The sequence below is a fragment of the Somniosus microcephalus genome, chromosome 1 (genome assembly GCF_052327205.1).
Source record: "Somniosus microcephalus isolate GS21.2 chromosome 1, FLI_Smic_1.0, whole genome shotgun sequence".
NCBI classification, from domain to species: Eukaryota; Metazoa; Chordata; class Chondrichthyes; order Squaliformes; family Somniosidae; genus Somniosus; species Somniosus microcephalus.
Window position 1 is genome coordinate 27,493,006 of NC_140987.1, and position 21,990 is coordinate 27,514,995.

Here is a 21,990-nt window from a genome sequence, read left to right on the forward strand (position 1 = left end):
CCTGGAGACGGAGCACGCGGTGCCCGCTGGCATGCTCGAGGCCTTCCGCGACCGGCGGGTACCGCGGGGGGACTGCGGAGTGCATCATCATCACCCCGCCCCCCCCCGGCCAACCCAATTTTAATTGAAGTTTTCAAATCCCTCCATGCCCTCTTCCCTCCCTATCTCTGTAACCTCTTCCAGCCCCACAACCCCGAGATATCTGCGCTCCTCTAATTCTGCCCTCTTGAGCGTCCCTGATTATAATCGCTCAACCATTGGCGGCCATGCCTTCTGTTGCCTGGGCCCTAAGCTCTGGGATTCCCTCCCTAAACCTGTCCGCCTCGCTACCTCACTTTCCTCCTTTAAGACGCTCTTTAAAACCTACCTCTTTGGTCACCTGCCCTAATTTATCCTTATGTGGATCGGTGTCAAATTTAACACTAAATAACACCACAGTATACAAAGTCCCATATCAGAAATCAATCAAAACTTCATATAAACTACTTTTAACCAGAAACCCGAAACTTCTTCAACAAAACAAGTAAATACCAGTCAAATTTTTTTGTCTTAAAATACTCCTGTGCAGCGCCTTGGGACCTTTTACTATGTTAAAGGCGCGCTATAAATACAAGTTGTTGTTGTCAAGCTTCTTATAATGCTTTACGTTAAGTTGCAGCCCCACATTACAGCAGTGGCTCCACTTCAAAAGACTGCAAAGCGCTTTTGAGACGTGTGGTGGTGGTGAAAGGCGCTATAGCAATGCAAGTCTAGCTTTAAGCAGAAGAGTACACAGGTTCCCGGGTGCCGGGGGTAGAGGGACTGGGAGGCGCCTGTTGCGCGTCTGTGTGTGTGTGCGCGCGCGCGCATTTGGATTATTCAGATTCCCGGGTGAGCGGGCAGCGCCGGCCGTGCAGCGCACAGGCCATTCATTCAGGTTGCGGGGCAGAGGCCCCGCCCACTCCCAGAGCGCAGCTGCCCAGTTTGGGGGCGGTGACGATGGTTACACAGCCTCCCGGGCGGCTCACTGTGCCGTCAGCGGCTCCTGTGCGTTGCCTCTGCTTCTTGTCAGTCACCTTGCAAAAGCCGGGCCAGGAACAGCCGCTCCTCGCCAGCTGAAGGGAGCAAAAAAACAACACACAGGAAGGCGGGGGAAAGGCAAAGGGGCGGCAGGGGAAGGGGCAAAGGATGTTCAATGCAACAAAAGAAACAAATTGCAACAAGTTTTTTTTTTAAAGGATCGCAATCACGGAACCCGAGAGAAATAGCTCCAGAAATATATACATATAATATATATATATGTTTTTAATAATAAATGCATTGGAAGGAAAAACAGACTGAGAGGCTAAAAAAAAAGAGGAAGCTGCTGCCTTTCCGAAGGTCGGTGTATGCAGAGAGGAGAGGAGAGGAGAACGAGGACAAAGTGCTGCGGCTGCAAAGGACAGTGATCAGCTGGTGAGTAACACTCTTACTGTCAGTTCCCGAGTCCGCGATACCTGCTCCCCATTATTGTTATTATTAGATATATATATACTGTATATAGAGAGAGAGAGAGAACCCGGCTCAACACCTCCACACTCTCAATAACCCTGCATTATTACCTAAGGGTTCTTGTAACATATCTCACAGATCGAATTTATATCTCTAATATCTCCCAATATTTCATGTATCAATATTTTACAGATATCCAGCAATTTGCATTTATATAGCGCATTAAACCTAGTAACAGGTCCCATCAACACACACCTCTAATCAATATTTGTCATATCTAGTATAGATATCAGATCTATTTTATCTATATATATATATATATATATATATATGCTACATAATAATATACACCTCGAAGAAAAGATGGGAGGTGGTGTCCTGGGGCCAATATTTATCCCTCAACCAACATCACCAAAACAGATGATCTGGTCATGATCACATTGCTGTTTGTGGGAGCTTGCTGGGTGCAAATTGGCTGCCACGTTTCCTACATTACAGCAGTGACTACACTTCAAAAAGTACTTCATTGGCTGTAAAGCGCTTTGGGACTTCCGGTGGTCGTGAAAGGCGCTATATAAAGGCAAGTCTTTCTTTTAAATATAGCCAATAGCTATATCTGGTATATAGCATAGGTCTATTTTATATATATATCAGCTATATCACATATACCTCCAATATAACCAATATTTATCATATCTTGTGGAGCTATAATACATTTAATATGTTATATTACACGTGGCGACTTTTGTTGTTGCATCAAATCAAAGCAACCGTTGCAATAATTCTGAAGGCCAATCTCTCTCCCACTTCGCTCCCTTTGGAGAAAAACAGTTTGAATTGTTTGGGGGTTTGGGCACACGTTCTGCGGAATAAAATCCGATTTGGTTTGATGGTCTGCCAGTTCTGATCCCTACTGGTAACTTTATAGATCACAGAATCATAGACTAGTACAGCGCAGGAGGCCATTTGGGCCCATCGAGTCTGCGCCGGCTCTTTCGAAGAGCAATCCAGTTAGTCTCACTCCCCCCCCGCTCTTTCCCCATATCCCTGCAATTGTTTCTCCTTCAAGTATTTATCCAATTCCCTTTTGAAGGCTACTATTGAATCTGTATCCACCGCCCTATCGGGCAGCGCATTCCAAATCCTAACCACTCGTTGCGTAAGAAGGTTTTTCCTCATGTCGCCTCTGGTTCTTTTGCCCATCACCTCAAATCTGTGCCCTCTCGTTATCAGCCCTTCAGCCATTGGACACAGTTTCTCTTTATTTACTCTATCTAAACACTTCCTGATTTTGAACACCTCTAATCAAATCTCCTCTCAACCTTCTCTGCTCCAAGGAGAACAACCCCAGCTTCTCCAGTCTATCCACGTAACTGTAATCCCTCATTCCTGGAACCATTCTAGTAAATCTCTTCTGCACCCTCTCCAAAGCCTTCATGTCCTTCCTAAAGTGTGGTGCCCAGAATATATTTAATATCTTTTTGCCTTTTCTATAATGTATTACATGTGGCGACCTTTAGTCACCAGCTGGGGCCAAACTAGTGTTTTATATAGGTTTAGCATAACTTCCTGCATTTAGTACTCTATGTCTCTAGTTATAAAGCCCAGAATCCCATATACTTCATTAACTGCTATGTTAACCTTCAAAGATTTGTGCACAAACACCCCAGGTCTCTCTGTTCTTGCACCCCCTTTAAAATATGTTTTTTTTTAATTTCTAGGTTGCACCAACTTGAATGTGGCTCATTTGAAACTTGCAAGCTGCAGCCTGTTACCGAGTGGAAATATTGTATGTATCTTAATATGGAAATAAAATCCTCCACGCACACGATTAATGACTAGGAGGTCAAAGTGACAGCTTGGTGGTATGAAGATGTTTACGCCGATCAGCCTGCGATGCTGCTTTCTCCTGCTGACCTCCTGCGGCTGCTTGCTGTGTGCCCTGGCCCAGGCTGTAAACCACACCACTGCAAATGGGACGGAGCAGATGGCTGGATGGGTGCCTTTCGTAACGTCCCGGCTGGATCACATCATAGTGAAAGAGGGGGTCAGCGTAACGATAGACTGCAACGTTAGCGGGAGCCCTGTGCCGCGCATTCTGTGGTACAACTCCAGTGGCCGGTTGCTGGACCAGGAAGGCGGTAAGTTAGAATTCAACCACTCACGCCGCTCTCCCAAATCTCCACATAAAAGTCAGAGACAGGCTTCACCCATCTCGTCCCGCCAACAATACTGGAAGTAAAGCTCAGCTTTTCACAGGAGGGTGACACTGCAGTGTGTTTACAAAATCAGCTGATTTAGCATAGCATCGTACAGCACAGAAGAAGGCCGTCTGGCCCATCATGCCTCTTTTGAAAGAGCTATCCAATTAGTCCCACTGCCCCCCTGCTCTTTCCCCGTAGCCCCGCAATTTCTTTCCTTTTCGAGTATTTATTCAATTCCCTTTTGAAAATTACTATTGAATCTGCTTGAATTCAGGCAGCACGTTCCAGATTATAACAACTCGTGGCGTTAAAAAAAAAAAAAAAAAAAAAAAAAAAAAAAAAAATTCTCCTCATCTCGCCTATGTTCTTTTGCCAATTATTTTAAATCTGTGTCCTCTGGTTACCGACCCTCCTGCCAGTGGAAACAGTTTCTCCCTATCTACTCTATCAAAACCTCTCATGATTTTGAACACCACTATGAAATGTCCCCTTAACCTTCTCTGCTCTAAGGAGAAGATAGAAACATAGAAAGATAGGAGCAGGAGTAGGCCATTCGGCCCTTCGAGCCTGCTCCGCCATTCAATATGATCATGGCTGATCCTCTATCTCAATACCATATTCCCGCTCTCTCCCCCATACCCCTTGATGCCTTTTGTGTCTAGAAATCTATCTACAGTATCTCCTTCTTAAATATATTCAGTGACTTGGCCTCCACAGCCTTCTGTGGTAGAGAATTCCACAGGTTCACCACCCTCTGAGTAAAGAAATTTCTCCTCATCTCAGTCCTAAATGTCCTACCCCATATCCTGAGACTGTGACCCCTCGTTCTGACCCCCCCTCCCCCCCCCCCCCCCCCCCCCAGCCAGGGGAAACATCCTCCCTGCATCCAGTCTGTCTAGCCCTGTCAGAATTTTATACGTTTCAATGAGATCCCCTCTCATTCTTCTAAACTCTAGTGAATACAGGGCTAGTTGACCCAATCTCTCCTCATACGACAGTCCTGCCATCCCAGGAATCAATCTGGTGAACCTTCACTGCACTCCCTCTATGGCAAGTATATCCTTTCTTAGGTAAGGAGACCAAAACTGCACAGAGTACTCCAGGTGTGGTCTCACCAAGGCCCTGTACAACTGTAGTAAGACATCCTTGCTCCTGTACTCAAATCCTCTTGCAATGAAGGCCAAGATACCATTTGCCTTCCTAACTGCTTGCTGCACCTGCATGTTTGCTTTCAGTGACTGGTGTACAAGGACACCCAGGTCAACCCAGGAACAATCCTTAGAGATATTAAAACAACAAAAAAATGCTCATCTTATTAACACTTACTCCCTTCACCCACCCTCCATCTAGTTAAAACGTCACCACAGTGTTTTATGTATTTGCATTAAAAATGATTGTGTTTCGCATTTGATCGTCACACTTCAAAGTTGCAGAAGTATATAAAGAAAGCCAGTCATGACCTTTTGGATTTTCAGACCTTGGTACCTGATCTCTCTCCCCAAAAGCAGGAACCAGGAATTTACAAGCAACTGCCAATCTACAGAAGCTTCCCTCAACAATTAGCCTCTGGTTGACCCCACGCTGTGCCTATTTAGACCAGCCTGAGCCGTCTTAAAGCTTAAGCATAGCGCCATCATAGAAACTGGGCATTATAACTGTACAGTCCAGAAAAAAAACCAGGCCCCAGACTACCTGTGAGCAACACCATTGAAGATTAGCTAGATCAGCTGCAGATAAGCTTGTTTGTGTGTACAGGCCATTCACTCAGCTTTGCCAGTATGTTGCTCTTGTATATACCAATTGAACCAGGCATTGGATTGAAGTTTTGTCTGGGGTGTGAGATTGTGTGGAAGAACAGGTTTTGTGAAATGATGAGGCAAATTCCAAGTCGCTCACAACTCGTAAATTAACCGGCCTGCCTCATTTGTGGAGGCGACAGCAATGCTTAAGAAGACTACCACGATGTGTCCTTGAAACTGTGTTGTGCGAATGTTAGTGTGCAAATGTTTAATGCATGCATCGTAGAATCATACATTGCAGAAGGAGGCCATTCGGCCCATCGTGCCTGTGAGCGCTCTTCGAAAGAGCTTTCCAATTAGTCCCACTCCCCCTGCTCTTCTCCCCCACAGCCTTACAGTTTCGTTCCTTCCATGCCTTTGTAGCGAGAGGGTTCGAGTACAGGAACAAGGATGTCTTGCTACAGTTGTACAGGGCCTTGGTGAGACCGCACCTTGAGTATTGTGTGCAGTTTTGGTCGCCTAATCTGAGGAAGGACGTTCTTGCCATGGAGGGAGTGCAGCGAAGATTCACCAGGCTGATACCTGGGATGGCAGGAATGACGTACGAAGAGAGATTGTGTCGATTGGGCTTGTACTCGCTGGAGTTTAGAAGATTGAGAGGGGATCTCATCGAAACCTATAAAATTCTGTCAGGTCTGGACAGACTAGATGCAGGAAGGATGTTTCGGATGGCCGGGGAGTCCAGAACCAGGGGTCATAGTCTAAGGATAAGGGGTAAGCCATTTAGGACTGAAATGAGGAGGAATTTCTTCACCCAGAGAGTGGTGAACCTGTGGAATTCTCTGCCACAGAGGGCGGTGGAGGCCAGTTCATTAAATATATTCAAGAAAGAGTTGGATATATTTCTTGAGGCTAAAGGGATCAAGGGATATGGGGAGAAGGCAGGGACAGGGTACTGAATTTGGATGATCAGCCATGATCTCATTGAATGGCGGAGCAGGCTCGAGGGGCTGAATGGCCTACTCCTGCTCCTATCTTCTATGTTTCTATGTGTTTATTCAATTCCCTTTTTGAAAGTTACTATTGAATCTGCTTCTAACCACCCTTTCAGGCAGCGCGTTCCAGATGATTACGATGCGCTACTTAAAAAAAGTTCTCCTCATCTCCCCTCTGGCTCTTCTGCTGAGTGTCTTTAAGTTGGAGTCCTCTGGTTACTGACCAAACGTTTCCTTTGTGCAGCTAAAGCCCATGAATGCCAAGGTCAATTTCCATAACCAAAGGGCAGATTAGACATTTAAAAATATGGCGTTGCTAATAATCAACAGTTTAATCTGTGGGGGGCCCCATGTAAAGAAACCAAGAAAGACTTGCATTTATATAGCGCCTTTCACAACCTCAGGACGTCCCAAAGAGTTTTACAGCCAATTAAGTACTTTTTAAAGTGCAGTCACTGATGTAATGTAGGAAATGCCGCAGCCAATTTGTGCACGGAATGCAATGTGATAATGACCAGATAATCTTTTTTTTAAGCGATGTAGGTTGAGGGATAAATATTGGCCAGGACACCGGGGAAACAGCACCTGCAAAAAATAGTGCCGTGGGATCTTTTACCCAAGAGGGCAGACGGGGCCTCGGTTTAACGTCTCATCCAAAAGACGGCACCTCCGACAGTGCAGCGCTCCCTCAGCACCGCACTGGAGTGTCTGCCTGGATTATGTGCTCAAGTGCTGGAGTGGGACTTGAACCTACAACCTTCTGATTTGGCGGGGGGGGGGGCAAGAGTGCCACCAACTGAGTCACGGCTAACACCGCAGCCTGATAAGTTGTTAAAGTGTCCATTTCCTGAGCTTGCCCTTGCCTGTAATTTTTTTTTCATCCTTCCCCTTCGTTCGCCAGTCTTCTCCCTTCTCTTCTTCCTTTTCTCGACGACATTGACTCCTTTCCTGGGTACGGTCTCTGATTAGCCAACAACTCCATTATCCCTGTATCATGAGACCTAGGCGAAGTAGGTGGACCTTGGTCGTTTTATCGTCTGGCAATTCCTATGAGTGCTGATTGCCATTCTGTACCTCGCTCATTCCTCACGCGTGAGCTTAGACTGTTGGCGGGCTATTCACCAGGCTAACCTGTCCTCATCCAACACCCACGCAGCACGGACCGTTAGATAGCAGTCGTGAGGGGGGAAAACCTGGTCGTCGTCGGGCTCCCTTAACAGCTTCCCAACTGACATTGTCTCTTGGGACGGGCCAGGAATTAAACCTGGGATCTTCTCAGCAGTTGTACAGGGCCTTGGTGAGACCACACCTTGAGTATTGTGTGCAGTTTTGGTCGCCTTATCTGAGGAAGGATGTTCTTGCCATGGAGGGAGTGCAGCGAAGATTCACCAGACTGATACCTGGGATGGCAGGAATGACGTATGAAGAGAGATTGGGCCGATTGGGCTTATACTCGCTGGAGTTTAGAAGAATGAGAGGGGATCTCATTGAAACTTATAAAATTCTAACAGGACTAGACAGACTAGATGCAGGAAGGATGTTCCCGATGGCGGGGGAGTCCAGAACCAGGGGTCACAGTCTAAGGATAAGGGGTAAGCCATTTAGGACAGAGATGAGGAGGAATTTCTTCACCCAGAGAGTGGTGAACCTGTGGAATTCTCTACCACTGAAGGCAGTGGAGGCCAATTCATTAAATATATTCAAGAAGGAGTTGGATATATTTCTTAAGGCTAAAGGGATCAAGGGATATGGGGAAAAGGCAGGGACAGGGTACTGAATTTGGATGATCAGCCATGATCTCATTAAATGGCGGAGCAGGCTCGAGGGGCCGAATGGCCTACTCCTGCTCCTATCTTCTATGTTTCTATGTTTGGCTCCCTTGAAATTCCACCCTTAATCCTCTCAAAGAGGTTTTTTTAAGGTAGCGAATTGGTAACACTTTAACATAAAAATATTACCATGTCAGCCGTGGTTCAGAAGCAGCACTCTCACCTCTGAGTCAGAAGGTTGTGGCTTCATAAGAACATAAGAAATAGGAGCAGGAGTAGGCCAATCGGCCCCTCGAGCCTGCTCCACCATTCAATAAGATCATGGCTGATCTGATCCTAACCTCAAATCTTCTATCACTCTGCATCCACCCGAACCCATGTGATCTCCCGGGAGAGGCGAAAAACCAGATAAAGACCCAATGGCCAATTTGGGAGAAAAAAATCTGGGAAATTCCTCTCCGACCCATCTAGGCGATCGAAATTCTTCCAGGAGATCACTCTGTCCCTATATTTTCTACAGTACTTACCTTCTGTAAAGGCGATCTCCACCCCAGCCAGGAACAGGAATAAAACCATCTCCTGAAATCTAACACAGAATTAGAACACAGTAGGAGCAGAACAAGGCTACACGGCCCCTGGGCCCACTCCACTACCCACAGGGCCATGACCATTCCGAACCTAGACTCATGTCCAATTTCCTGCCCGCTCCCCGTAACCCTTAATTCCCTTTACTTCTAGGAAACTATCTATTTCTGTTTTAAATTTATTTAATGATGTAGCTTCCACAGCTTTCTGGGGCAGCAAATTCCACAAACCTACCACCCTCTGAGTGAAGAAGTTTCTCCTCATCTCAGTTTTGAATGAGCAGCCCCTTATTTTAAGATTATGCCCCCTAGTTCTAGTTTCACCCATCATTGGGAACATCCTCACCGCATCCACCTGATCCAACCCCTTCACAACCTTATATGTTTCAATAAGATCGCCTCTCATTCTTCTGAACTCCAATGAGTAGAGTCCCAATCTACTCAACCTCTCCTCATATGACCACCCCCTCATCCCCGGGATTAACCGAGTGAACCTTCTTTGTACTGACTCGAGAGCAAGTATGTCTTTTCTTAAGTATGGACACCAAAACTGTATGCAGTATTCCAGGTGCGGTCTCACCAATACCTTGTACAACTGCAGCAATACCTCCCTGTTTTTATATTCCATCCCCCTAGCAATAAAAGCCAACATTCCATTGGCCTTCTTAATCACCTGCTGCACCTGCATACTAACTTTTTGAGTTTCGTGCACCAGGACCCCCAGATCCCTTTGTACTACAGTACTTTCCAGTTTCTTGCCATTAAGATAATAACTTGCTCTATGATTTTTCCTGCCAAAGTGCATAACCTCACACTTTCCAGTATTGTATTCCATCTGCCAAATCTCTGCCCACTTACTTAGCCTGTCTATGTCCCTTTGCAGGTTTTTTATGTCCTCCTCACTCACTACTTTCCGTCCCATCTTTGTATCATCAAGCCCCACTCCAGCTAGTAAAGCGCAAAATCTAGGCTGACACTCTAGTGCAGTACTGAGGAAGTGCTGCACTGTCGGAGGTGCCATCTTTCAGGCGAGTACCGTACTGAAGTGCCAGCCTACATCATGTGCTCAGGTCCTGGGCTTGAACCTTCAACCTTCTGAATTAGAGGTGACTGAGCCAAGCTGACACTTAATAAAGGGCCTCCAATGGGGGAGCGACAAAAATTGGAGATGCTCAAGAGGCCAGAATTCAAGAAGAGCAGAGATTGCGGAGGGCTGGAGGAGGTAACAGAGATAGGGAGGGGTGAGGCCATGGAGGGATTTGAAAAACAAGGATGAGAATTTTATATTTGTGACGTTGCCAGGCCGGGAGCCAATGTAGGTCAGCGAGCACAGGGGCGATGGGTGAACAGGACTTGGTGCGAGTTAGGATACGGGCAGCAGAACTTTGGATGCCCTCAAGTAGTTACAAAATTAAATGTGAAAACTCAACAAAAAGAACGTAAGTGCAGTTAAAAAAAACTGCCAACTGATGGGAATCTGGAAAAGAAACATTGAGAAAGCTCCAAATACCCTGCAGTTCCATAGCATCTAAAAGAAGAAATACTTTGCATTTATGAAGTGCCTGATCATCTTCTCTAAAGAGAAGGCTATCGGAGATACGGTGAATTCTGAAGGGATTGAGAGCGAGGCGATTATGATAGCTAAAAAGAAAATTTAAACTAAGTTAGTGAGGCTAAAGGAAAACAAAGTTGCAGGACGCTGATGAGATGCACCCTAGAGTCCTGTGACAGTAAATTGCTGAGGCCCTTCTAATTATAGACTTTATTTGGTGTGGATGTGTGCCAGAGGACTAAAAAGCTCCCATTGTAATAGCCATTTAAAAAAAGTTGGTGCTAATTTGGGTAATTACAAGCCAGTTTGTTTAACATCTGTGGTAGGCAAATTTTAGAATCTCTAATTAAGGCCACGCATTTAGATAAAGAGAAAATAGTTAGGAGTGGCCAACATAGATTTCAAAAGCTGGAAATACTCAGCAGGTCAGGCAGCATCTGTGGAGAGAGAAACAGAGTTAAACGTTTCAGGTCGATGACCCTTCGTCAGAACTGGAAAAAGCTGGAGATGTAACAGATTTTAAGCAGGGGCAGGGAAAGGGGAGGAAAGAACAAAAGGGAAGGTCTGTGATAGGATGGAAGGCAGGAGAGATTAAATGACAAATGGTATAATTGTACAAAGCAAAAGGAGATGGTAATGGGACAAGTAAAGAAACAAAAGATGAGTCTAGAAGAGGTGTAAATGGGAATGGCAGAATCATCAACAGCTGCCAGCTGAAAAAATAGGGGCAGAGGTTAAGATCTGAAATTGTTGATTATGAGTCCAGAAGGCTGTGAAGTGCCTAATCAAAAGATGAGGTGCTCTTCCTCGATCTTGCGTTGAGCTTCGTTGGAACAGTGGAGGAGTCTGAAGACAGAGAAGTCAGAGTGGGAGTGGAGTGGAGAATTAAAGTGACAGACGACAGGAAGCTCGGGGTCACGCTTACGGACTGAACGGAGGTGTTCCGCAATCTGCGTTTGGTCTCCACAATGTGGAGGAGACCGCATCGTGAGCAGCGAATACAGTATATTAGATTGCAAGAAGTACAAGTAAATCGCTGTTTCACCTGGAAGGAATGTTTGGGGCCCTGGACAGTGAGAAGGGGGGAGGTAAAAGGGCAGGTGTTGCTTCTCCTGCGCTTGCAAGGAAAGGTGCCATGGGAAGGGGAGTGGGTGTTGGGGGGTGATTGAGGAGTGGACCAGGGTGTCATGGAGGGAGGATCCCTTTTGGAATGCTGAAAGGGGAGGTGAGGGGAAGATGTGTTTGGTGGTGGGATCGCGCTGGAGGTGACGGAAATGGCGGCGGATGATCCGTTGAATGTGGAGGCTGGTGGGGTGAAAGGTGAGAACAAGGGGAACCCTATCGTGGTTGTGGGAGGGAGGGGAAGAGGTGAGAGCAGAAGTACGGGAAATGGAACGGACACGGTCGAGGACCATGTCAACCACGGTAGAGGGGAATCCACGGTTGAGGAAAAAGGAAGACATGTCAGAAGTACTAATGTGGAAGGTGGCGTCTTCAGAACAGATGCAATGGAGACGGAGAATGGGATAGAGTCCTTACAGGGAGCGGGGTGGGAGAAAGTGTAGTCCAGGTAGCTGTCGGATTTTCAGCATCCGCAGTATTTTGCTTTTGGATTTCAAAAGCGATGATTTTCGAAAGTGTGGTAAACCACTGTTATACCTGTCTGTAAGTGTATGTGTATTCCACTAGGTACAGGTCTGGACATGCCTCGGCTGACTCCTCCCACTATTCCAGGTATATAAGTGACTACCTCCCAGTCCCTTAGTATTCTGGACGGGTCGACCACTTGAGACTAGACCTTCATTCTTTAGTTAATAAAAGCCTGGTTGTTACTCGCTTAACCTCAGTCTTTTGAGTAATTGATGGCGCATCAATTTTATTAACTAAATTTTTTATAATGGAGAAGATCCTCACACCAGCATGCCTGGACCTGGACAGTCGGGAAGCGGACGCTTCCACCAAGTTTGCTCACTGGCTCATGTGCTTCGAGGCATTCCTGACTGCCTCCACTGCGGTCGTAACGGATGCGAACAAACTGTCTGTCCTGATCTCCAAGGTGAACCACCGAGTGTACTCAGTCATCCGGGACGCGACCTCGTACACAGCCGCCCTCCAGCTCCTCAAGACCCAGTACACGCGCCCTGTGAACGAAGTTTACGCCAGGCACCTCCTGGGGAGTCGCAAGCAACAACCTGGGGAATCGACTGAGGAATACCTCCAAGCACTGTCCGTGCTTGGCCGGGCCTGTGGGTGTAAGGCGGTAACGTCCACTAAGTACACGGAGGAACTGATCCGGGATGCCTTCGTAGCGGGCCACAGGTCCAACTACACCCGACAGCGACTGCTGGAGCAGAGTGACCTCACCCTCGACAAAGCCTCCGAAATCGCACTAACGCTGGACGCAGCCTACCGGGGCATGGATGCCTACTCCTCTGCACCGTGGACGCCGCGGGGAACGACAACCTGGGACACGGTAGGACAGCCCCATAGCACCGTGCCACCCCAGCCACAGCCGAACAACGGCCCAACCACCGCAGCAGTGTCCCAAAGCCAGACAGCAGTATCCCAAGGCCAGAAATGCTACTTCTGTGGCCAGGCCAAACACCCCAGAGCGCGCTGCCCGGCGAAGAATGCGACCTGCTCGGGCTGCGGGAAAAAGGGACACTACGCTAGCGTCTGCAAGGCCAAAGCCACCCCGAACGCCAGCAGCGCCGCGTGTGGGCCGTGCCAGCCGCCATCTTGGGCCCCCAACAGCGCCGCGTGTGGGCCGTGCGGGCCGCTATCTTGGGCCTCCCCAGCCATGTGCGAACCACCGCAGCAGCAGCCATCTTGGACGACTCCAGCCACATGGGAATCATGGACGCCGCCATCTTGGACACCAGCCGGGACGCAGCAGGCCGCCAACCCCCCCCCCCCCCCATCTGATACCCGCAGCGACACACTGACCCCTACGCTGGCCTCTGTTACGCTGGACCAAACGAGACCGCACCAACTAGCCCGGTCCAAAATGGACGTTAAGGTAAACGGCCATGCAATAAACTGCCTTTTTGACTCCGGGAGCACAGAGAGCTTCATCCACCCCGACACGGTGCGGCGTTGCTCTCTCCCAGTCCTGCCTGCGCACCAGCGAATTTCTATGGCCGCCAAGTCCCAGTCAGCGGACATTGGCGGCTACTGCGTGGTGACACTAGTAGTAGACGGGACTGTGTTCAATAATTTTAAACTCCTGGTCCTGCCCCAACTTTGCGCTGCCGTTCTACTGGGGTTGGATTTCCAGTGCCACCTCAAAAGCGTTACGATGGCGTACGGTGGCCCCCTCCCCCCCACTCACAGTCCGCAGCCAGCAGCCTCCAAATTGCCCGCCGCGCACCAGATGCAACCTCTCCACACTCGGAGTCCCCACCCCCCCCACTGTTTGCTAACCTCACCCCCGACTGTAAGCCCATCGCCACAAAGAGCAGGCGATACAGTGCCGGGGACAGGGTTTTCATCAAAACCGAAGTGGAGCGGCTCCTGAAGGAGGGGATTATTGAGGGCAGCTCCAGCCCCTGGCGAGCCCAGGTTGTGGTCATTAAGACCGGCGAGAAACAACGCCTGGTCATCGACTACAGCCAAACAATAAACCGCTACACCCTGCTGGACGCCTACCCACTCCCCCGCATAGCTGACATGGTCAACCAGATCGCGTAGTACCGCGTCTTTTCGACCATTGACCTGAAATCAGCGTACCACCAGCTCCCCATCCGCCCCGAAGACCGCCAGTATACTGCTTTTGAGGCAAACGGCCGCCTCTATCACTTCCTTGGGTTCCCTTTGGCTTTACCAACGGGGTCTCCGTCTTCCAAAGGGAGGTGGACTGGATGGTCGATCAAAACGCGCTGCAGGCCACTTTCCCTTACCTAGACAATGTGACCATCTGTGGCCATGACTTGCAGGACCATGACGCAAACCTCGAGAAATTCCTCCGCACTGCCCAACTCCTGAACCTGACATATAACAAGGAGAAGTGCATATTCCGCACAGACCGTCTCGCCATCCTTGGCTGTGTTGTGGAACACGGGGTCATCGGTCCCGACCCGGACCGGATGCGTCCCCTTATGGAACCCCCACTGCCTAAAAGCTCTGAAGAGGTGCCTAGGGTTTTTTTCCTACTACGCCCAGTGGGTCCCCTACTATGCAGACAAAGCCCGTCCGCTGATCAAATCCACCTCTTTTCCCCTGATGGCAGAGGCCCGCTCGGCCTTCCACCATATCAAGGAGGACATTGCCAAAGCCACCATGCACGCAGTGGACGAATCCATCCCCTTCCAGGTGGAAAGCGATGCGTCCGACTTCGCTCTGGCCGCCACCCTTAATCAGGCGGGGAGACCTGTGGCATTCTTCTCATGAACCCTCCAGGGCCCGGAGACCAGACACTCCGCGGTCGAGAAGGAGGCCCAGGCTATTGTGGAGGCTGTGCGTCATTGGAGGCACTACCTGGCCGGAAAACGATTTACCCTGCTCACTGACCAGCGTTCAGTTGCTTTTATGTTCAACAACAAGCAGAGGGGCAAAATCAAAAATGACAAGATCTTGAGGTGGAGAATCGAACTTTCCACCTACAATTACGAGATCTTGTACCGGCCTGGGAAGCTCAATGAACCCCCAGATGCCCTATCGCGTGGCACCTGCGCCAGCGCGCAGATCGATAGGCTGAGGGCCCTCCACAATGACCTCTGCCACCCGGGGGTCACCAGGTTCTTCCACTTCATCAAGGCCCGCAACCTGCCTTACTCCATCGAGGAGGTCAGGACCATGACCAAGAACTGCCAAGTCTGCGCTGAGTGCAAACCGCACTTTTATAGACCAGACAGAGCCCACCTGATAAAAGCCAGTCGCCCTTTCGAACGCCTGAGCGTCGATTTTAAAGGGCCTCTCCCCTCCTCCGACCGCAATGTGTACTTCCTCAACATCATTGACGAGTACTTCCGTTTCCCGTTCGCTATCCCCTGCCCGGACATGACCAGTGCCACGGTCATTAAATGTCTGAACAGCCTCTTCACCCTGTTCGGTTTCCCCAGCTATATCCATAGCGACCGGGGCTCATCGTTTATGAGCGACGAACTCCGCCAGTACCTGCTCGCTAGGGGTATAGCCACAAGCAGGACCACCAGTTACAACCCCCGGGGGAACGGACAGGTGGAAAGATAGAATGCAACAGTTTGGAAGGCCGCCCTACTAGCCTTAAAGTCTAGGGGCCTTCCGACCTCCCGCTGGCAGGAGGTGCTCCCCGATGCGCTCCACTCGATTTCGGTCACTGCTCTGCACTGCCACCAATGCCACCCCTCACGAGAAAATGTTTGTCTTCCCAAGGAAGTCCACATCGGGGACAGCGTTACTGCCATGGCTGACGTCCCCAGGGCCGGTACTACTGAGAAGACACGTGAGGACCAATAAAACGGACCCCCTGGTCGAGAGGGTCGACCTCCTCCACGCCAACCCCCAGTACGCTTACATTGCGTACCCGGACGGGCGGGAGGACACAGTCTCCATACGAGACCTCGCACCCTCGGGGACCGCTGTAACCCACTACCCATTACCACCCCCCTCCCCACGACACCCTCGGGGACCGCTGTAACCCACTACCCATTACCACCCCCCCCCCCCCCCCACGACCCGATATCCAACCCCAGCAGCCGGCTCGCCTTGGACCGTCACCCACGAGGACTATACTCCAGTGCCCCAGCCTACACGGGACGCGACGCCGGAAGCTCCACCACCCCTGCCGTCGCCACGTCGATCACAGCGGCAGACAAGACCTCCGGAGAGACTCCACACGAACTTTTAAATACACTTCACCCCGCCGGACTCATTTTTAAACAAGGGGTGAATGCGGTAAACCACTGTTATACCTGTCTGTATGTGTATGTGTATTCCACTAGGTACAGGTCTGGACATGCCTCGGCTGACTCCTCCCACTATTCCAGGTATATAAGTGACTACCTCCCAGTCCCTTAGTATTCTGGACGGGTCGACCACTCGAGACTAGACCTTCATTCTTTAGTTAATAAAAGCCTGGTTGTTACTCGCTTAACCTCAGTCTTTTGAGTAATTGATGGCGCATCAGAAAGCGATTAACAAACCTTAGAATTCTTTGAGGAGGTAACAGGCATGGTAGATGCAGTGGATGTAGTCATTCAGAGACATGGACCATGTACAGCAGGCACCTCAAAGCACTGGAGAGGTACCACCAATGCTGCCTCTGCAAGATCCTGCAAATCCATTGGCAGGATAGGTGCACCAACGTCAGTGTTCTTGCTCAGGCCAACATCCCCAGCATCGAAGCTTTGACCACACTCGATCAGCTCCGATGGACGGCCACATCGTCCGCATGCCCGATACGAGACTCCCAAAACAAGCGCTCTACTCAGAGCTCTGGCATGGCAAGAGAGCCCCAAGTGGGCAGAGGAAACGCTTCAAGGACATCCTCAAAGCCTCCTTGAAAAAGTGTAACATCCCCACCGACACCTGGGAATCCCTGGCCCAAGACCGCACAAAGTGGAGGAGAAGCATCCAGGAAGGCGCCGAACACCTCGAGTCTCTTCACCGGGAGCAAGCGGAAGCCAAGTGCAGGCAGTGCAAGGAGCGCACGTCCACCCAAGCACCCCACCCACCCGCCCCTTCAACCACCGTCTGCCCCACCTGTGACAGAGACTGTAGGTCCCGCATTGGACTCATTAGTCACCTGAGAACGCATTTTTAATGTGGAAGCAAGTTCCGAGGGACTGCCTAAAAAGAAAAAGTCTACATGGGCCTTAGGAAAGCCTTTGACAAGGTATCACACAGGAGATTATATTAGATAAGATTAAGGGATGTGGAATTAGGGGGGAGGATAGCAAACTGCATTAAAAATTGGTTAGCAGGAAGAAAACCGAGAGCACGAGTTAAGGGCAGTGTTTTCAGTGTGGTTAGATGTAGGTAGGGATGTCCCAGGGGGCTCAGTTTTGCAGCCAGTTCCGTTCACTGTGTATATCAATGATTTGCATATAGGTCTAGAGTGAGTAATGTCGGAATTGACAGATGAGACCAAAATGGGAGGTATAGTGAATTCTTTGAGACCAAAGCAAGCTGCAAAGGGATATTTATAAGATGGGGAAATGGGATTAAAGTGGCAGATGGACTTCATTGTCAGTAAATGTGACGTGATGCATTTTGGTTAAAAAAAACAGAAGTGATTATATTCTGAATGGAAGTAGGCTTAGTACTGTGAAAGAACAGAGGCATTTGGGCTTATGGGTTCACAGGACATTAAAGGCAGCACTTTGTGTTGATGAGGCCATAAGAGAAAGCTAATATAATTCTTGTTTTTATCACTTGTAGGTATAGAATATAAAAGTCGAGGTAATGACGAGCCTGTATAATATAGGATCATAGAATAATACAGCACAGAAGGATGCCATTCGGCCCATCGTGTCCCCACTGCCCTGCTCTTTCCCCATAGCCCTGCAATTTTCTCCCCTTCATGCACTTAACCAATTCCCTTTTGAAAGCTATTATTGAATCTGCTTCCGCCGCCTTCAGGCAGCGCGTTCCAGATCGTAACAACTCTGAGTTTAAAAAAAAAAAAATCTCATCTCACCTCTGGCTCTTTTGCCGATCAGCTGTGACCCTTGTACCAGTGGAAACAGTTTCTCTTCCATCAAAACCCCTCATGATTTTGAACGCCACTATTAAATCTACCTAACACCTTTAATAAGACCTCAGTCAGAAGACTATAGGGTGATATCGAGTTCAACAATTTCAGATCATAACCTCGGCCCCCATTACATTTTTACTTATTTTTTATCCACACCTTTGTTTTGGCCCTTTCCCCCCCGCCCCCACACCTTTTTCTCTCTCCCACATGGCAGCTGTCTCCCATTCTGCCAGCGCATTTCACACCTAATCTAGAGCCGTCTTTTGTCTCCACCAGTCCGATCACCATCTCGTCTCGTTTTGAATACCTCTTAATGTCTCTTCACTTCTCTTTTGTTCTCTCCCAGCCTGGCCTCTTAATCTATTTCATTTCCTGTGCTTTTTCAGTCTTGACAAAGGGTTTCGACCTGAAACGTTGACTCTATTTTCTCTCCACGGATGTTGCCTGTCCTGCTGAGTTTTTCCAGCATTTTCTGTTATTTCGGATTTCCAGCATCTGCAGTATTTTGCTATCGTCCTATAGGGCAGTCTTGGGCTCAACATTGTAGGAAGGATATTGAGGCCGTTGAGAAGCTAAAACATAGAATCCCTTGGATGCTGCCGGTATGAGGAAATACAAGTATGAATAAGGATTTGTAAAATTGTATTTTTATCATTAGAACAATGCAGATTACAGGGTAATTTGATAGAGGCCGTGTTAACACTGCCCACATGATAACATTGCACCGCAAAGAAATTAGCTGCGTGTGAAGCATTTTGCAATGTTTCTGAGTGATATGATAAAATCATAGAATCATGCAGCACAGAAGGGGGCCATTCGGCCCATCGTGCCAATGCCGGCTCTCGGGAAGAGCTATCCAAATAGTCCCGCTCCCCCTGCTACTTCACCATATCCCTGCAGATTTTTCATTTTTAGTTAGAGATTCAATTTCCTTTTCAATGTTACTGTTGCATCTGCTTCCACCACCCTTTCAGGCAGCGCATTCCAGGTCATAACAGCTCGCTGCTTTAAAAAAAAAAAAATTCTCCTCGTCTACTTTCCCTGGCTTTTTTGCCAATTATTTTAAATCTGTATCCCCTGGTTACTGCCTGTCCTGTCAGTGCAAACAGTTTCTCCCTATCTACTCTATCAAAATCCCTCATGATTTTGAACACCTCTATCAAATCTTCCCCTTAACCTTCTCTGCTCTAAGGAGAACAATCCCAGCTTCTCCAGTCTCTCTACATAACTGAAGTCCCTCATCCCTGATACCATGCTAGTAAATCTCCTCTGCACCCTCCCCAAGGCCTTGATGTTCTTTCTAAAGCGTGGTGCCCAGAATTGAACACAATACTCCAGCTGAGGCCTAACCAGTTATTTATAAAGGCTTACCATAACTTCCTTGCTGTTCAAATGCAGGTCTTTCTTTCGTTGCTGAGGCCATCCCTGGATATTGGGAGGGGAGTTAGTATTATTTTTTATAGAAACATAGAAGATAGGAGCAGGAGTAGGCCAAAGGGAAGATAGATTATGAAAGTAAATTAGCAAAAAATATAAAAACAGATAGTAAGAGTTTTTATAGTTATATAAAAAGAAAAATGGTGGCTAAAGTAAATGTTGGTCCCTTAGAGGATGAGACTGGGAAATTAATGGTGGGAAATATGGAGATGGCAAAAACACTGAATGAATATTTTACATCAGTCTTTACAGTAGAAGACACTAAGAATATCCCAACACTGGACAAACAGGGGGCTAAAGGGGGGGAGGAGCTAAACACGATCAAAATCACTAAGGAAGTGGTACTCGGTAAAATAATGGGACTCAAGGCGGATAAATCACCTGGACCGGATGGCTTATATCCTAGGGTCTTGAGGGAAGTGGCGGTAGGGATTGTGGATGCATTGATAATAATTTTCCAAAACTCCCTGGACTCGGCAAAGGTCCCGGCAGACTGGAAAACTGCTAATGTAACACCCTTATTTACAAAGGGCAGTAGACAGAAGGCTGGAAACTATAGACCGGTTAGCCTAACATCTGTGGTAGGTAAAATTTTGGAGTCCATTATTAAGGAGACAGTAACAGGACATTTGGATAATCATAATTTAATAGGACAAAGTCAGCATGGTTTTATGAAGGGGAAGTCATGTTTGACAAATTTGCTGGAGTTCTTTGAGGAAGTAACATATAGGGTGGATACAGGGGAACCAGTGGACGTAGTGTATTTAGACTTCCAAAAGGCATTTGACAAGGTGCCACACAAAAGATTATTGCTTAAGATAAAAAATCACGGGATTGGGGGTAATATTCTGGCATGGATAGAGGATTGGCTATCTAACAGAAGGCAGAGAGTTGGGATAAATGGTTCATTCTCAGACTGGCCATCAGTAACTAGTGGTGTTCCGCAGGGGTCAGTGCTGGGTCCCCAACTCTTTACAATCTATATTAACGATTTGGAGGAGGGGACCGAGTGTAACATATCAAAGTTTGCAGATGATACTAAGATGGGAGGGAAAGTAGTGAGTGAGGAGGACATAAAAAACCTGCAAGGGGACATAGACAGGCTAAGTAAGTGGGCAGAGATTTGGCAGATGGAATACAATACTGGAAAGTGTGAGGTTATGCACTTTGGCGGGAAAAATCGTAGAGCAAGTTATTATCTTAATGGCAAGAAACTGGAAAGTACTGTAGTACAAAGGGATCTGGGGGTCCTGGTGCACGAAACTCAAAAGGTTAGTATGCAGGTGCAGCAAGTGATTAAGAAGGCCAATGGAATGTTGGCTTTCATTGCTAGGGGGATAGAATATAAAAATAGGGAGGTATTGCTTCAGCTGTACAAGGTATTGGTGAGACCGCACCTGGAATACTGCGTACAGTTTTGGTGTCCATACTTAAGAAAGGACATACTTGCTCTCGAGTCAGTACATGAAGGTTCACTCGGTTAATCCCGGGGATGAGGGGATGGACATATGAGGAGAGGTTGAGTAGATTGGGACTCTACTCATTGGAGTTCAGAAGAATGAGAGGCGATCTTATTGAAACATATAAGATTGTGAAGGGGTTGGATCGGGTGGATGCGGGGAAGATGTTCCCGATGATGGGTGAAACTAGAACTAGGGGGCATAGTCTTAGAATAAGGGGCTGCTCTTTCAAAACTGAGATGAGGAGGAACTACTTCACTCAGAGGGTGGTAGGTCCATGGAATATGCTGCCCCAAAAAGCTGTAGAAGCTACATCATTACATAAATTTAAAACAGAAATAGACAGTTTCCTAGAAGTAAAGGGAATTAAAGGTTACGGGGAGCAGGCAGGAATTTGGACATGAGTCTAGGTTCGGATCGGTCATGGCCCTGTGGGTAGCGGAGCGGGCCCAGGGGCCGTGTAGCCTGATCCTGCTCCTATTTCGTGTGTCTAATTATGTTAGATTCAGGAGATGGTTCTGTGATAGTGGATTGGCGGTTAGGATCAGATCAGCCATGATCTTATTGAATGGCGGAGCAGGCTCGAGGGGCCGATTGGCCTACTCCTGCTCCTATTTCTTTTGTTCTTATTCGGCCCCTCGAGCCTGCTCCGCCATTCAGTGAGATCATGGCTGATCATCCAAATTCAGTACCCTGTCCCTGCCTTCTCCCCATATCCCTTGATCCCTTTAGCCTTAAGAAATATATCCAACTCCTTCTTGAATATATTTAATGAATTGTCCCCTACTGCCTTTTGTGGTAGAGAATTCCACGGGTTCACCACTCTCTGGGTGAAGAAATCCCTCCTCATCTCTGTCCTAAATGGCTTACCCCTTATCCTTAGACTGTGACCCCTGGTTCTGGACTCCCCGACCATCGGGAACATCCTTCCAGTATCTAGTCTGTCTAGTCCTGTTAGGAATTTTATAAGTTTCGATGAGATCCCCTCTCATTCTTCTAAACTCCAGCGAGTACAAGCCCAATCGACCCAATCTCTCCTCATACGTCATTCCTGCCATCCCAGGTATCAGCCTGGTGAATCTTCGCTGCACTTCTTCCATGGCAA

At 48.1% G+C, this 21,990-nt stretch overlaps 1 protein-coding gene across 1 annotated transcript in view; it reads left to right on the top strand.

Moving 5' to 3' along the window:
• Positions 1-964: 964 nt before the first annotated feature.
• Positions 965-21,990, top strand: part of LOC147124004 (microfibrillar-associated protein 3-like) — a 36,390-nt gene continuing 15,364 nt past the window's right edge. The window contains exons 1-2 of the mRNA XM_085976997.1: positions 965-1,434; positions 3,192-3,611. Coding sequence (XP_085833123.1) covers positions 3,338-3,611 — 274 coding nt within the window. The 5' untranslated portion in view covers positions 965-1,434; positions 3,192-3,337. The remainder of the gene's footprint in view (positions 1,435-3,191; positions 3,612-21,990) is intronic.